The following is a 14,259-nucleotide window of genomic DNA, read 5'->3' on the forward strand; positions in this document are numbered from 1 at the left end:
TAATAGACTAATGGTTTATTGCATAGCGTTGATAATAACAATGATATAATGCCTACTCTAAGACCATCTAGAGTCTTTCAAGTGTGTTAAATCCAAAGATTTCTGCAGTTGGTCGGCTTGAACGTCCTCTTGGTCGCTGTAGAACCACAATGTCCTTGTTGGTTGCACCAAGAGGAACCCATTCTCGGAGAATCTTCCTCGTACGTCTTGGGAATCCAACCATACAAAGAGGGCAATATTGGTTGACGTTACCACGATCTCGAATACCCGGGTTCCAGTTTTCTTCACTGAAGACACCTGAAGGACGCATCATTGGTGCCAGCATGCACGATTTCACGGAGGATCTTACCTTAACGTCTGGCGATGACAAGTTGGAGTACTTCAGCTTGACGGGGAAGATGTAGTTGGAGGGGCTGATACGGGAGCCGTCTTTTTCCAGCTCGAAGTAGAAGAAACAATTTTGGTCGGCCGTCTGGGGACTTCCGCAGTTGTAGGACGATAGATACTCGTCTATCTTGATCGTATCTCTAAGTTCGGAACAGGCAGGTGCCTGTAGCAACGGATGAAATCATTTAATTCGATACGAGGGAACCAAAATAGAATGCTTTATTAATTTTTTAAGTCAGTATGTTAAGTGAAAGATTTATTTATCTCCTTCTGACACGATTACGTTTCTTTCAACGTATTTTTGATAAATAAGATTACTATACCCTATACTAATCCTCTTAGGTCTGTTTTAAATAAAGATATATATACCCAAAATAACAAAACTTAGGTAAAATTAAATGCTGAACAAGATGTTATAAATAAATGTATGTAATTTGTTATGGTTTAGAAAATATTGTTATTATTATGTAATGTTAACCCAACGAAATAGATTTTTTTACCATAAAAATTCATCATATCACTTTAATTGTGGTCAATTAATTCAGTTTATTAGAGAAAATTATATAAAATCAGGATATATTTACATTTTATCAACTTAATCTTACCAAAGTCAATAAAGTTCTATTCTCACTCATCGGTTGGAAATCCGGGCTGTCATACTTGAAAACCTTGGTGACCAGTGTGACGTTTTCCAGAACGCTCAGCTGATCGTTGACGGTATATACTTTGACGTGCCCGCTGGGTTGCCAGTCTATGTGAGCCGTGATTATAACAGGACTGAACATATCCTTCGCGAAATAGTGAAGCATTTTCCATCTTCCAGTGAAATCTGGAATGATTGACCATATTTTTAAAAAGTTTTAAAGACTAGAAGAGATATTTAAGTGTAAGTCAAGTGGTACCTATACTAGACCAAGTAGGCGCAACCCAAACGTCATTCAGTTGCCAGTAGAGGGCGCCCATTGTATAACCCTCTCCGTTCTCATTCAAGTAACTCCTATACCTTCTATAATGTTCCGTCTCGATCCTGATAGCTTGCGACTGTAGAACCTGCGAATTATAGAAGTTTTGAAGCTGACGCCCTTCATATAAAACCAATCATAGTTACCTGGGACAAATAAAATATACCCCGGGTGTAGTTCACGCTGTCAAACGAAGGTAGATTTAGATTTTCTAGGATTAATAGATCCATTTCTGCATTTCCCAGTGGGTGGTGTTGCCTATAGCTCATAAATTTACCGTTTATATACAATTCAGTTATGTTGTTGGTCGTAGTTAGCCATGATGACTGGAACGGGAATGACTGATAACCGTATTCGGAACAGAAGCGTGGAACTGGATAGGTCGTGGTGCTCCAGGCATCTGTTAGGTAGTTGTAATAATGCACTGAAACATTGGGAAGTTTTCATTTTTATTTTCCATTCTACAGATCATGCCTCAAATTTTTCTGTTAGGTAGTTGTAAGTTACACTGAGACTGTAATGTTTTTAAAAGAAATATGTGTTTATTTAATTTTAATAGAATACGATTAATTATATTATTTCTCATGTTCCATATCAATGTATTCTCAATTTTACAAGATATTTTCATTAAGATTTTTCAGTAAATATATATCATAATCCTATATGAAACGCTTTCATAACTAAATGGTTTATAATAGCCTCTTTCCACTAAGTTTTATCATAATTTAATGGGATGTGAGACACACTTCTTTTTATTTTGGATTTTTTGGTCAAGTCTTGAATGTTTATTAGTATTTTCTTATATATTTTATAATTTAATTTCAATTTATAGTATATTAATCATATTTGAGTTGTTTTTTTAAATAGTTATCATAAAGCTCTATAAAACGTTATTACAATTAAATGGTTTACGATGGCGTCGTTCCACTAAATATTATCATAATTTAATAGTATATGAATCACCTTTCTTTAATTTTTCAATTTACTACTCATGTCTCGAATGTTTACATTAGTATTTTCTTATAAACTTACGAATTTAGTTAGTTATGAAGAAATAATAGTTTAATTGAGTTTTTTAATAAATCGGTACTATAAATATTCATGAAACTCTTTCCTAATTGCATGATTTATGACAGCCTCTTTCTACTAAGTATTGTCATAATTTAAAGGGATTCGTTTTCATTTCCTCCTTTTTATTTTACTAGTCATGTTTCGAATCTTTATATTAGTATTTACTTCTCTGTAACTTTGTAAATTTAATGTAAATTTCTGGTATATAAATCATGTTTAATTCATTTTAAATAGTTACCATAAATTTCTACGAAACACATAATTGAATGATTTATGATGACCTTTTTCTACCAAATATTATCATAATTTAATACGGTTTTTTTCATTTTACTACTCATCTCGAATCTTCATATTAGTATTTTCTCTTTAACTCTGTAAATTGTATTTCGATTTGTGATATATTAATTATATTTAATTAAGTTTTTTAATAAACAGTAACTAAACCTCAATTTATAAAAAATAATAAATGCTAGCAACTCACCATCACCATACTTGCTGCTGCCGGGACTCTTCGATACCCAGCCATCAGCCTGCGCCTGCTTCCCGTTACTGGGACTCGAACTGACGAAGATACCCCTCCCCTTGGTGACCTTATCGAACTCCGCCTTCACCGTGTCGATGTACAAGGTGACGTAATCTCTCTTGTACAACGAGTAGTTTCCGGAGGTGTCGTACCTGAACCAAGCCACCGTATGATTCGGATTTAGAACCCAACAACCTTCGGTCTTACCAATTATCGGCCAATGCTCCTTCGTTTTCGTTATTACCGGCATAAACGACGATGCTGGGATGAGAATAGATCCTCTTTAGGTTAAGGTTGACTTCGGTTTTGACGCTCTCTAGGTACTCGTCGTTCACCGGGTACATGGAACAGGCGAACATGAAATCCTGCCAGATCATGATGCCCAGTTCGTCGGCTGCTTGGTAGAACTCGTCGGACTCGTAAACCCCTGCGAGAACAGGATGAAGAGGTTTGATTATCAGGCAAGTCGAGTACCATCCCACGTACCACCACCCCAAACCCGCAACATGTTCATATGAACCTCCTTGGCTTGCTGTAACAATGTCCTCGCCGCTTGGGGATCGGTTCCCCGTTCCGGGAGGATGCTGATGGGGATCTCGTTAGATCCCTTGGCGAAGATCGGCACCCCGTTGACTTTGAAGTAGAAAGTGGCCCCGTCATCTATACAAGAATGACACATAGTCGATATTGAATAGTTTTACGTAGTCTAACCGCTGACCTAGGTTGTCCTGAACAAGTTCCACCGTCCTGAAACCAACCTTGATGGTTCTGGTTTGCGGTTCTTCGTCGGGTAGGCGTTGGAAGTCTACCGTAAATTCGTATAAATTCTGGGAACCGTATCCATTAGGCCACCAGAACTTTGCTTGATTCTGTACAAAGATTTAACCGTAATTTTATAATAATATTGACTGTGAATTAATTTTCAGGGGTTTATCGTATGGCATAGGAGATGCTGGACAATATAATATGAGTACCCGACATATTAAATATTGATAATGGAAACGATGATTCATTGGGTCTCCTTAATTTTGAGGGATATATAAGATGGTGATGTGCTCTGTAGCCTTTTATAAATGACCCATTGACGATGGCTTTACTATGCGTTTTTTTTCTTTAGTCATTTTGGATAATATTGGATAATGTTGCGATATCAATAACAGTGAGTTAAGTCATTCAAAAACATCTCTAGCCCTTCCAATAAAACACTCAAAACATGTTATAGATGACGCCAAATATACTGCAATTTGTAGAAATGTCAAATTTGTTTTTGTTGGTACTGGTCGACACCGTTATCAGATATTCTACAAAATTATTCAGAACATTATTAACAATAATTAGAGGTTACAAACCGGCAACATTGTGACCTGCTGATGTCATACAATTTGGTGACATGCATTGGCTGTATTATTGGATAGATTATAAACTCGATTACCTTTGGAATAGTAAGAGTGGTATTCCATACAAGTTCCCCATATCCATTTCTGGTAGCGTTTACGTCCTTTCTCCATTGCATAGTGGAACTATCCAGTTTTATCGTTAATCTACAATAATAATTGATTACATATGCATATATTCGCGTGTATGCAACTTACAATACAGTCCCTGTGACAGTGTCCGTACCGCCGGCTTCGAAATAAATGTCAGCGTAAAACGACCACGTGGTGTCGTCTTTTTCGACTACGTGAGTGACTAAATCGCGCATCAGAGCTACATTGAACGCTTCTATATATGTATCTTTCCTATAAAATTGGTAAAATGTATATAATATTTTATATTTGATCGGTACCAAATGTCAACGTTTGACGCGTCCTATCAAAATTTGACGTTTGACAATCGTTTGCGACGAATCTAGGTTATTTTGCACGTTACCATATTCCTACGGACGGGAAAGCCGGTCCCCAGTCCCAGGAGAACGAAGCCTGCATCTTCCTCAGCATATTGACGTGACACTCGCCGTTGTAAACGTCGTTGGGGCATTCCTGCGGGACCCGGTACCGTTCCAGTTGTTTCTGGTACAGTTCCAGAGCCGCCTCGATCGGGCTTCGGAAGACAACGGTGATGTTATTCTTACCGACCTGAAATCGATATAAAGTTCAATTGTTTACCGCCGATTTCGGTTGCCAAATAATTCGGGGTATGCCGTCTGTCAGTTTATTTGTGAAGCTCTCGTTATTTTGACGTCGTTAGTAAATTAAAAATAGAAATATGTTAAATATGAAAAAGCTTGTCTTAATATATCAGTGGTGATGGGAAAAAAGCTACTTGATGTTTAACATATAAAGGCATTCATGTTATTCACAGTGGTATATTATTTTATGGAAAACCGTCGTGCTTGTTAAATATCTACTGTTTAATATCGACAAAAGGGCCTATTCCTGAAAAACAGAAAAGAAGAAAAAAAACTATGCCAAGGGTGTTGTAGTTTGACTTTGGCAGTTGTTCGAAATGTATAAAAGGATAGAAGTGTAAAAGTGTAAAGTTTTTTGTTACGGCCTTCATAATATAATAGGCACTTGCATGTATTTTGCTCAGCCGTATATATATATATATATATATATATATATATATATATATATATGTGAAAATGTGAACTCTTAATATAAAGAGTAGTCCTAATTTATCTATCAAATTTGATGAGTTCTGACATTTTTCTAAATAAAATAACCGTTTTCCATTTAGTATTATTGAGTTATTCCACATTTTAAAAAAGTTATGGGTATTTTGACGTCCAGGTCAAAGAACGATTTGGAGAACCTAAAAAAACGAAAACGAAAACGAAACGATTAAAGACTCAGTTCAAAATCTCAAATAATTTTCGGAGACAAACGTAGAAACACTATTCTTAGGTGGATCGGTTTGAACAAGAACTGTCCAACAAGACTAGTCCAAGGTAGCTATGGAACCCTTTCCATTTACTTAAAATGTTCGGACAAAAAATATTGAAGACCCAACCGACATAACTACTGCCAAAGTAGCTTGAAAAATATTTTCCTTAAAAAACCGGAAGTGGTAGTCTCCCGAATAAAAGAACGAACATTTAAAAACATTCAAAGGCGTAGTCCCGTAAAAAACAACCGAACAAACCACCCACCCCGTGTTTTATTTACCTCCAGGGCATCCCGTACATCGAAAACATATCTGACAAACATGTTATTCGAACTTCCTATACGGATCCCGTTCAGATAAACGTCCGCGTAGGTGTCCAGACCTTCGAAAACGATATTCCTTTGTGTGTACGCTTTTATCGTCTCGTTCACTGAAAAACAAACGAAATAAACTCGTCGTTCTTCCGTTCCTTGCGGACGTACGTTCGACCGCGGTGCAGTAAGTCCAGTTCCGACGACCTATCCATCTCGACGAGTTGTCGTTGTAGCCGAAGAACACGTCGTCGATTACGCCGGCATTCATCAAGTCTGTGTAGATCCCTCCGGGAACCCTACCGATTACGTAGTCCCCTAAAAACGCGACAATTGCGATATATTGGTTATGCAACTCAACATACACGGGATTAGCATCAACGGCGTTTATTATAAACAAAAACACTTACCATCCGCCCGAATTATCGTCCAATTCCCGTTTAAATCGTAGATCAAGTTGGCGTCGGCGATACCCGTCAATGCGGCCGCGACTACCAGTGCGAACAGCGAGAAGGAACCCATGTTTTCCCACGCGGGTACCCAATCGAACTGAAACGAACCGTTTTCGCTCTGCAACGGCGACCTTTTAGCGCGATAATGACGTGCAAATAAACGGCGATTATCTATCATTTACTTTTGTCGTTTTAATCCGTTTAAAATGGTATTATTTAGCGATAGTGGACGTCAAGCGGACTTAAAACGATTTATGATTTATTTGGGATATCGATAATTGGTTATTTTTATATTTTATAATCGAGTGTGGCTGTAAAAGAATGTTCTGTTTGTTCTTTTTCCCTCTGGCACAACAACGTTTATGTCATCGTTGGCGTTGATAATTAAAATAGAAGAAAATAGTAATAAAAACTTTAATTAGTTATGTATTTACTTGAATCTCAATGTTTATATACAAAACAGGTAAATGTAGAAATGATTGTGTACAATTTGTTTCAAAATTTTCCGATTAACAGTCTGTCAAATTTCTTATACTGTCTAGAAAGCGTACCTAACGATGATGCCAGGTTACCAAAAGTCATTTTTAAATACATATGTACTCATATGCCCTGACGTCTCTCTTGAAAAAAGACTGTATTCATTCAAACGCTACTTACCTGAATTTCGTAACTATATATATGTTTCAGTAGTTATTGAACAACTGTCAAATCGCCAAATATCTATCTCTACTTAATTATGTGATAATAGAGTTGATTAATGTATGTGTACTTTTGCTATTGTATTAGGTATACAGATATATCTACGATTTAATAAAAGAAGACGCCAAAAATAATAGAAATGCTAATATAGACATTCAAAGAGGATTCAAAAAATTAGAGGGATAAAGAGAAACATATCGACATGTAGTTGGAGGAAGAAGGGAAGAATAAAAAGAGAGAAGAAAATCTAAACACATTCAAACAAAATAAAATAGCATCAGTAAATAGAAAAGAGACAGTATGGCAAATGAAGTCAATGTTATGATAATACAACTGATTATATATTCCATTTTTATTGTCGTATTAAGTATACAGTTGTTTCTACCATTTAATAAAAAAGATATACTAAAAATAACAGACAGAGATTGAAGGGATTAAAGACACACAGACGATGCATAACCACAATAGGCATATGGGATAAAGGAACAACGGTGGAAGATGGTAAAAACAAAACACAATTAATACCAGACGGTTTGAATAAATACTGTTCTATATAATATTTAATTGAATACAAAAGAACAACGTAACAAAAAGTGTTTAAGCAACAGGATAATGCACTAACTTTAAATACAATTTTTACACGTGTAAAGGCACTTAATTTTAATGGAAATATGACGACTAAATCCCGTTCTGCTTTGCGATGCACTCCTTCACGTGCACCTCGTAGCTTGTGTTGAACGGAATGATGGTATCACAGATTGAGCAAGAGATCCTCGACATCTTCTCCTGGTTGGCGCGGTTGAAGGATTCCTCGCCGCAGGTGGAAGCGTGCTCCTACACGAAAAATACAGTTACCAGCTGTACCGGGAAGTCACTATCGATTTTTTCCAATAGATGTCGCTAGACAAGTATGCAATGTTATGAGTTGACACACACGTCATTTTATTCTACTGACATCAAGCCTGTAATGCATTATATAAAATATAGTCTATTCAAAGTTTTTTTGTACATACGTCATCGAGATGTTTAATGTGTATTGCCTGCCGCAATTTCTAAATTCGTTTCAGAATCAGACAATATTTTTCTTCTCATCTTGTTCTAGTTAAAAAGAGACACAATACTGTCTAATTAGTTCGAACGCGCAAACGAATGAGCCTGTCAAAGTCGTCTGGTTGTCAGACGTATTCAAAATTCTTCAAGGCAATAGTGATAACTGTAGTTTTTAGATGTACTATAATGTTAAAATAAATTATATTTGATAACATTTTTGTTTCATAATTTTATTTAGTCAAGTATTTTGTTATAGGTTGATGCGGCAACATTGTGACGTTTTGACGTCACAAATTGAGATGTTCACACCATCTTTGGATAGACTATACGTCATTTTATTCTACTGATATCAAGCCTCTAAAGTCATACATCGTATGAAATATATACAGAACCAAAAATGCTGTGGACAAAACAATATTTAATAGAGTTAGTAATCAGACAAATCAAAGATTCAAGATCAAGATTAAAGAATATGAGTTGAGGACAAATATTACTCGCTATGGAAAGCAATTCGGAGATTTGGAAAATTAAATATTAGAATACCGTCTATTAAAAATGATCGAAATGAATGGGTTCAACGCAACGATGAAAAAGCTGAATTATTCGCCGAACATTTAGCTGAAGTATTCCAACCGAATGATATAAAATCTACAATAGATATAAATCCTGTTTATCAGCCCAATATAGCCGTAAATCTGATTTCTCCAATGAAAGTTGCCACAGAAAAACAGTCTCAATCCTAAAAAGGCTCTTGGAATTGATGATATTTCATGTGGGTTGTTAAAAGAGCTGTCACGAAAAGCAATAATCATGTAGACATATATGTTTAATGCCTGTTTGAGACTGAAGCATGTTTCGGAATGCCTTAAAGTTGCTCGAATAATTATGCTTAAAAAGCCTGACAAACCGACAAAACAAGTTAGATTTTAAAGGCCATTTACACTGCTACCTGCGATATAGACACGGGAAAGTGATTTTACAACACTATTATGCACCGTCTCATAAAGCAAAACCGGTCAAGGAAGCGTCGAAAGCATATTATGGCATCCATAAGTTGTCCGAAAAATGGGCAAGATGTATAGAATCAAATGGCCAATACATTGAATAAATACATTTTTCTATTTCTTTGTAGTTTTTTTTCGAAAATACCGGTAATGACTTTCCGGTACCCCTGGGTAAACCTACACGGGAGACCGTCAGGTTATTTTTACTTCATAAATACCTCGATTTTCCTTCTATGAAAGAATACTGTGCACAAAGGACACTGAACCATGTTCATTTGTTGTTTGCTCAACCGAGTGGTGGTGGGTGACGACGCTGACGACGTCGAGGGCTTCGACTGGACGTCCACTGTCGAAGGTTTCCTGAAAGATTTTAACCAAGCATAACAAGACTCAACTCTGTAACCGAACTAACCTCGAGACTACGGAATTTTTTGTGGTTTCGGGGGATTCCTCTTCGATCTCATCCATTTTGGTGGTGATATTTAGCGGTGTCGTTCCTGAAACGCGAACCCAAACGATATTATTGACGAAATCTCGGTAAATATAGGGATCTTACCGGCTGTAGCCGCTTTTTTCCGGCTGTGTATCGATTTTCGTGCGGCAGGTCGAGGAGGGACCACTCGACGTCGTTCGAACACCTTCTCCTCGTCTGGCACGATGATGCTCTCGGAGTTTTCCTCGTCCAAATTCTCCGAGTCCACCACCAGGCTGTTGGCGAACTTCTCCATCTCGTCTTCGCGTTCTTTCTGCTTCTCGGCTTCGGCTTTTCCTTAGCAAAATATCAGATTTCGATTAAATGGTGAAATGGAGGAGATTTGACTCGTTACCGTCGCGATTTAGTGATCATAGTTTCAATGTGGTGAGACTCAGCTGTGTTTGATTATCGCTTGTTCTATTTTCCTGGTATATTTGAAGAACCCCGCTATCTTTGATGTACAGTAGGTGTCCAAATTATCAGGGACAGTACTCGTATTTAACAGGTCAATTGAAAAGTCTCCGGCTCGACACATTGATGGCGCTACTAGATTTAAATCTATATGTTTTTTAGTTAGCTCTAACCCTCAAAAGATGTGTGTATAAATTTGACACTAATAGGGTCATTGGTTTGTGAATTATAGCATTTTGAGAAAAAGAAAGTGCTGCTTTACGAAGACAATGCACCGTGTCACAAGTCAGTGAAAACGATGGCAAAAATCCATGAATTGGGCTTCGAATTGCTTCCTCATCCACCGTATTATCCAGATCTAGCCCCCAGTGGCTATTTTTTGTTCTCAGATCTCAAAAGAATGGCTCGCTGAGAAGAAATTTTCGTCAAACGAAGTGGTGATCGCCGAAACTGAGGCCTATTTTGAAGCAGAGGACAAATCGTACTACAAAAATGGTATCGAAAAGTTGGAGGGTCGCTATAATCAGTGTATCACCCTTGAAAGGAATTATGTTGAATAAAAAAAAACTAATTTTGCCAAAAAATGTGTTTTACTATGGTAGGCCGGAGACTTTTCAATTGACCTATTATGTAATTTAAAGTTTAGTATATTTGTTCGAATAAACTATGTTGTTAAAGGGTTATTTTATCTTAAATAGGTACTAGTATCATTATTATTGGTTTTGTGAAGTGGCAACATATTTATGGCACAGTCATTGTTCGTTAAAACGCTGGCTCTGCAGTATTGTTGTATCGTCTAGATATTATAATATCATTACTTATCTGACTTTTGTGTTTAAAACAATGAAAAGCTAAGTAACGCTCCGTATAATGATACTCTTACTATGTTTTGTCTACGAATTTACATTTTATTAATGGTTCGACGCGGTTACCTCAAATTTTCAACTTCTCAGGATGGTTAAGGCTTTGTACAGGTCTCCAAAAAATTTAGAGAGGTACAAACATTGTTACTGTACTCCTCACATCCCAAGAGGGAGATAGCAGCTATCACTGGAGCTTCAAAAATATACATATATTTTGAGAGTTTTAATTTGTCCCTTTTTCCGTAATATTTAGTCGCGAAAAAATGGCGATTTAGTTGGCATTTTCAGGTTTTTTGCTTTCATTTTTGTTCAAATAATAGTAGGCTAATGAAAATAATGTAACTACCATGACTTACGGCAGCCACCTGTTAATGGGCCACACTGTTCTATTATAAAAACTTAATTTTTGTGCCAATTCACTGTAGAATTTTTTTTTAAACCTTGAAACCTAATGTTTTACTTAGAGTTTATCTAGAATTTGGTTGAAAGAGTAAAAATTATTTAATGGACGGCCAAGGTTTTTAAAGGGTTATGCGACGGAAGAGTTTCACCACACAATCAACAAGTTGAGTAACTACCGGTCAAGTAACAGCAACCTTTAGGCATATTTCGGGTCTTAGTGGACGTAATTGTGTATTAAAGCAGGAAGCTCGATGCCCTATTATGAAAAATCTAGATGGCAATGCCTCTAATACATAAAAACAAACAAATGTCAAAGCAAAAGTCATTATTATATAAAATTGTGATTCTATAAATGACAGTGACCGTTAAAATACTTTATAGTGACATTCTATTAAATTTTGAGACTTGTGTTGGTGTATACGTGAAAAAACAACATATTTTCATAAAATAACGTAAGGATTATGTTTACCAAATCATTGATTATATAGCTTGCGACATTTGATTCATTGAATTTTTCATATACGGGGATTCGTACAAATATTTCTTTTTCTGTTTTTGATTTTCTAATTCTTGTAATTTTTAGTTTGAAACAAAAAACAAAAACTGAAAAATCTTTGATAGAATCTGAAAACGTAATTTTTTAATCTTTGTTTTATTGGTTTAGACGTAAATAGCCTGCTCTAAAAATCACTAGTCTTCAATAAACACGAAGCTGATGAGTTATAAACAATATATATCCATCGAGGTGTGCCAGCAGTGGGAAAATGATAAGAATTGATTTTTGATTTTAAAATATGCCAATGCTCACCTGCCATGAGCAATTGTTGACCCCTGGTCCTTTTACCAGTGGGGGTATCGGTGAACAGACAGCTTCTGGACATTATTTCTTCATTTGTCAATCTTTTGTGATAAGTACGAGGTCTGGACACTGGAGTGCTGGCATTGCCTTTCAATTCATCAAACTTATCTAAAACTGTACACGTCAATAATCAGTTTTGATCTAAAGAAAATAACTGGAACTATAACCTGGCGTATCTGCTCTAATGTTGTTCTCGGCAGGCTCCGCTTTTTTTGTCGCGGTCTTGGGCGTTTTAGCCTTGGATGATTCCTTCGACATCCATTCGCCGTCCGATTTGCTCTTCTTGGATTTGAAGAATATCTCTTCATTGGAATCGTCGTTTTCTATGATCACCTTTAAAACAAAAATATATACTTAACCAACCCCAAGCAGATTTTTGTCTACGTGTTATTACTACTTTGCGCTTAGTTAGTCTTCCAGATCTGCTCACGTATGTTTCGGGTGGCTGTACTTCTGGCAAAGAAAGGGACACATTTTGCTTGGAGAGCTGATTTCTTGATGGCTTTATTTGAGGTTTCAATGGCGCCAGTTTTTTTGATAATCTACAATGCCTTGTGGGAGCTTATTTCAATTGAATTAAATATAATTACCGTGCATAGTGTGCTTCTAATCTGGACATAGCCATGTCATAATCATACAACATTTTAATTCTAGTCGCTTTATCACTTGTTAAAAATTTCTCACTGTTCTGAATGTTGACATGTTTTAAAGGATGAGTGACAATATTTAAAGGATACTTTATATCAGTCTCAGGCATTTCATTAAAGCCTATCGGTGTTTCATTTTCTATTTCTGTCATGTCATCAACGACCATGTTTGTGCTATTGTTATTTTTCTCATTTTCTATCTGCGTTTCGTTATCTTCTGTTCCTTCTCCATCCAATAATGCTTCGTCATCGCTTTCACTCAACGATTTCGAGATATTTGAGGGCGCAACAGACTCGGAATTGTTTATGGCCTCAAGGAGTTCACTAGCACTGTCATACAGGGATTTTTCGCGGATGTTGTCCTCCTCGTCGCGTCCCTCCAACTCCTCCTTCAAAGAGTTCTCCGAATTCTTGATAGCCTGGTAATAACTGGTCATCAGATCCTCGGACATGTTCTCCTCATAAATATTCGCCTCTGAAACAAAACAGTAACTAATTATGACGTCTATTGAAACGTCGCGTTTGAACCCACACGTACCCTTGAGGCAACGCACCACCTCCTCCCGATCGGGCGAATCACTCATTTTTCGTGTTTACGGCTTTAAAACTTTGAAAAATTACCGCTTGTTTTCCTTCCCTCAATTTTATGGTTAGTTACCCATGACAGATGTTTTGGCGGGACACTCCGATATTGCCAGATCGCTATTTCCCTTGTGATTAACGTAATTACCAAGATATTGTTATGAATCCACCTGTGTTCCACCCAAACGACTATGTGGTTATTGTGAGATAGACACATAATAAACGTATTAGGAATAAATTGTTTATTTTCAATCGGCACGTGTGTTTGGTTGCCTATAACGGTGGGGATATGACAAGAATAATATTTGTAATATTCACCCACATATGTTTTTATATTTTAATTTTTATAGAATATTTTACGATGATGTGTATGCATAAAAGTTAACATATACGTAAAAATAAATATACACTCTAAAGTATTATTTACATTTTATTGGGTGCGTATGTTCGGTTGCCTAAGGTTGTGATGATTTGACAGCATTCTAATTGTAATATGAATTGTATATTAAGTTTTTCTAAACTTTAAATAATAGGATTCAATATATTTGAATTAATTTAGGTTAAGTAGTTAAGTTTTCGTTTTATCTATGTTTCTTGTAGTGTATATTAGACAGCCTGGGGTATTGTTTACGGTTTCGTGAAATGCACAAATATTTCTATAGAATTTTTTTGTGGACGATAAAAAACTGTTTTCTTATCACCGCTTTTTACGGTTCGAGATTGTTATATTGTGTT

At 36.4% G+C, this 14,259-nt stretch overlaps 2 protein-coding genes across 4 annotated transcripts; both read right to left on the bottom strand.

Annotated features, from left to right (window-relative positions):
- Positions 1-6,695, bottom strand: LOC143201694 (beta-mannosidase). The gene is made up of 15 exons (XM_076412909.1): positions 6,491-6,695; positions 6,252-6,398; positions 6,051-6,199; positions 4,813-5,018; positions 4,536-4,682; positions 4,376-4,484; positions 3,662-3,812; positions 3,430-3,603; positions 3,151-3,370; positions 2,902-3,095; positions 1,496-1,773; positions 1,290-1,437; positions 993-1,216; positions 350-550; positions 1-297 (listed from the first exon to the last, which is right to left on the bottom strand). Exons 1-15 carry the CDS (start codon positions 6,600-6,602, stop codon positions 58-60), a joined length of 2,700 nt encoding a protein of 899 aa, XP_076269024.1. The 5' UTR covers positions 6,603-6,695; the 3' UTR covers positions 1-57.
- Positions 6,696-7,763: 1,068 nt separating this feature from the next.
- Positions 7,764-13,759, bottom strand: LOC143201695 (uncharacterized). Of its 3 annotated transcripts, none has more exons than XM_076412911.1 (9): positions 13,481-13,759; positions 12,886-13,417; positions 12,693-12,837; positions 12,463-12,628; positions 12,245-12,409; positions 9,842-10,054; positions 9,698-9,782; positions 9,504-9,645; positions 7,764-8,065 (listed from the first exon to the last, which is right to left on the bottom strand). In XM_076412911.1, the coding sequence occupies exons 1-9, from the start codon at positions 13,524-13,526 to the stop codon at positions 7,910-7,912; spliced, it is 1,650 nt and encodes a 549-aa protein (XP_076269026.1). In that variant the 5' UTR covers positions 13,527-13,759; the 3' UTR covers positions 7,764-7,909. The 3 variants fall into 3 exon arrangements, with proteins under 3 accessions (XP_076269026.1, XP_076269028.1, XP_076269025.1); XM_076412913.1 differs by having other exon boundaries at positions 12,245-12,403; positions 12,690-12,837; XM_076412910.1 differs by having other exon boundaries at positions 12,690-12,837; positions 13,481-13,717.
- Between the last annotated feature and the right edge of the window lie 500 nt (positions 13,760-14,259).

Source organism: Rhynchophorus ferrugineus, unplaced genomic scaffold (assembly GCF_030347505.1).
Source record: "Rhynchophorus ferrugineus isolate W39M unplaced genomic scaffold, kcgeb_rfMv2 rfM8, whole genome shotgun sequence".
In the NCBI taxonomy this organism is placed as follows: domain Eukaryota; kingdom Metazoa; phylum Arthropoda; class Insecta; order Coleoptera; family Curculionidae; genus Rhynchophorus; species Rhynchophorus ferrugineus.

Coding starts and splice junctions, on each gene's coding strand:
- LOC143201694 (XM_076412909.1), bottom strand. CDS start 6,602: ATGGGTTCCTTCTCGCTGTTCGCACTGGTAGTCGCGGCCGCATTGACG. Junction 6,200..6,251: donor TTACTGCACCGCGGTCGAAC/GTACGTCCGCAA, acceptor TTTGTTTTTCAG/TGAACGAGACGATAAAAGCG. Junction 3,096..3,150: donor GGAGCATTGGCCGATAATTG/GTAAGACCGAAG, acceptor GGCTTGGTTCAG/GTACGACACCTCCGGAAACT.
- LOC143201695 (XM_076412910.1), bottom strand. CDS start 13,526: ATGAGTGATTCGCCCGATCGGGAGGAGGTGGTGCGTTGCCTCAAGG. Junction 12,629..12,689: donor GACTAACTAAGCGCAAAGTA/GTAATAACACGT, acceptor TTTGTTTTAAAG/GTGATCATAGAAAACGACGA. Junction 12,410..12,462: donor CATTAGAGCAGATACGCCAG/GTTATAGTTCCA, acceptor TGACGTGTACAG/TTTTAGATAAGTTTGATGAA.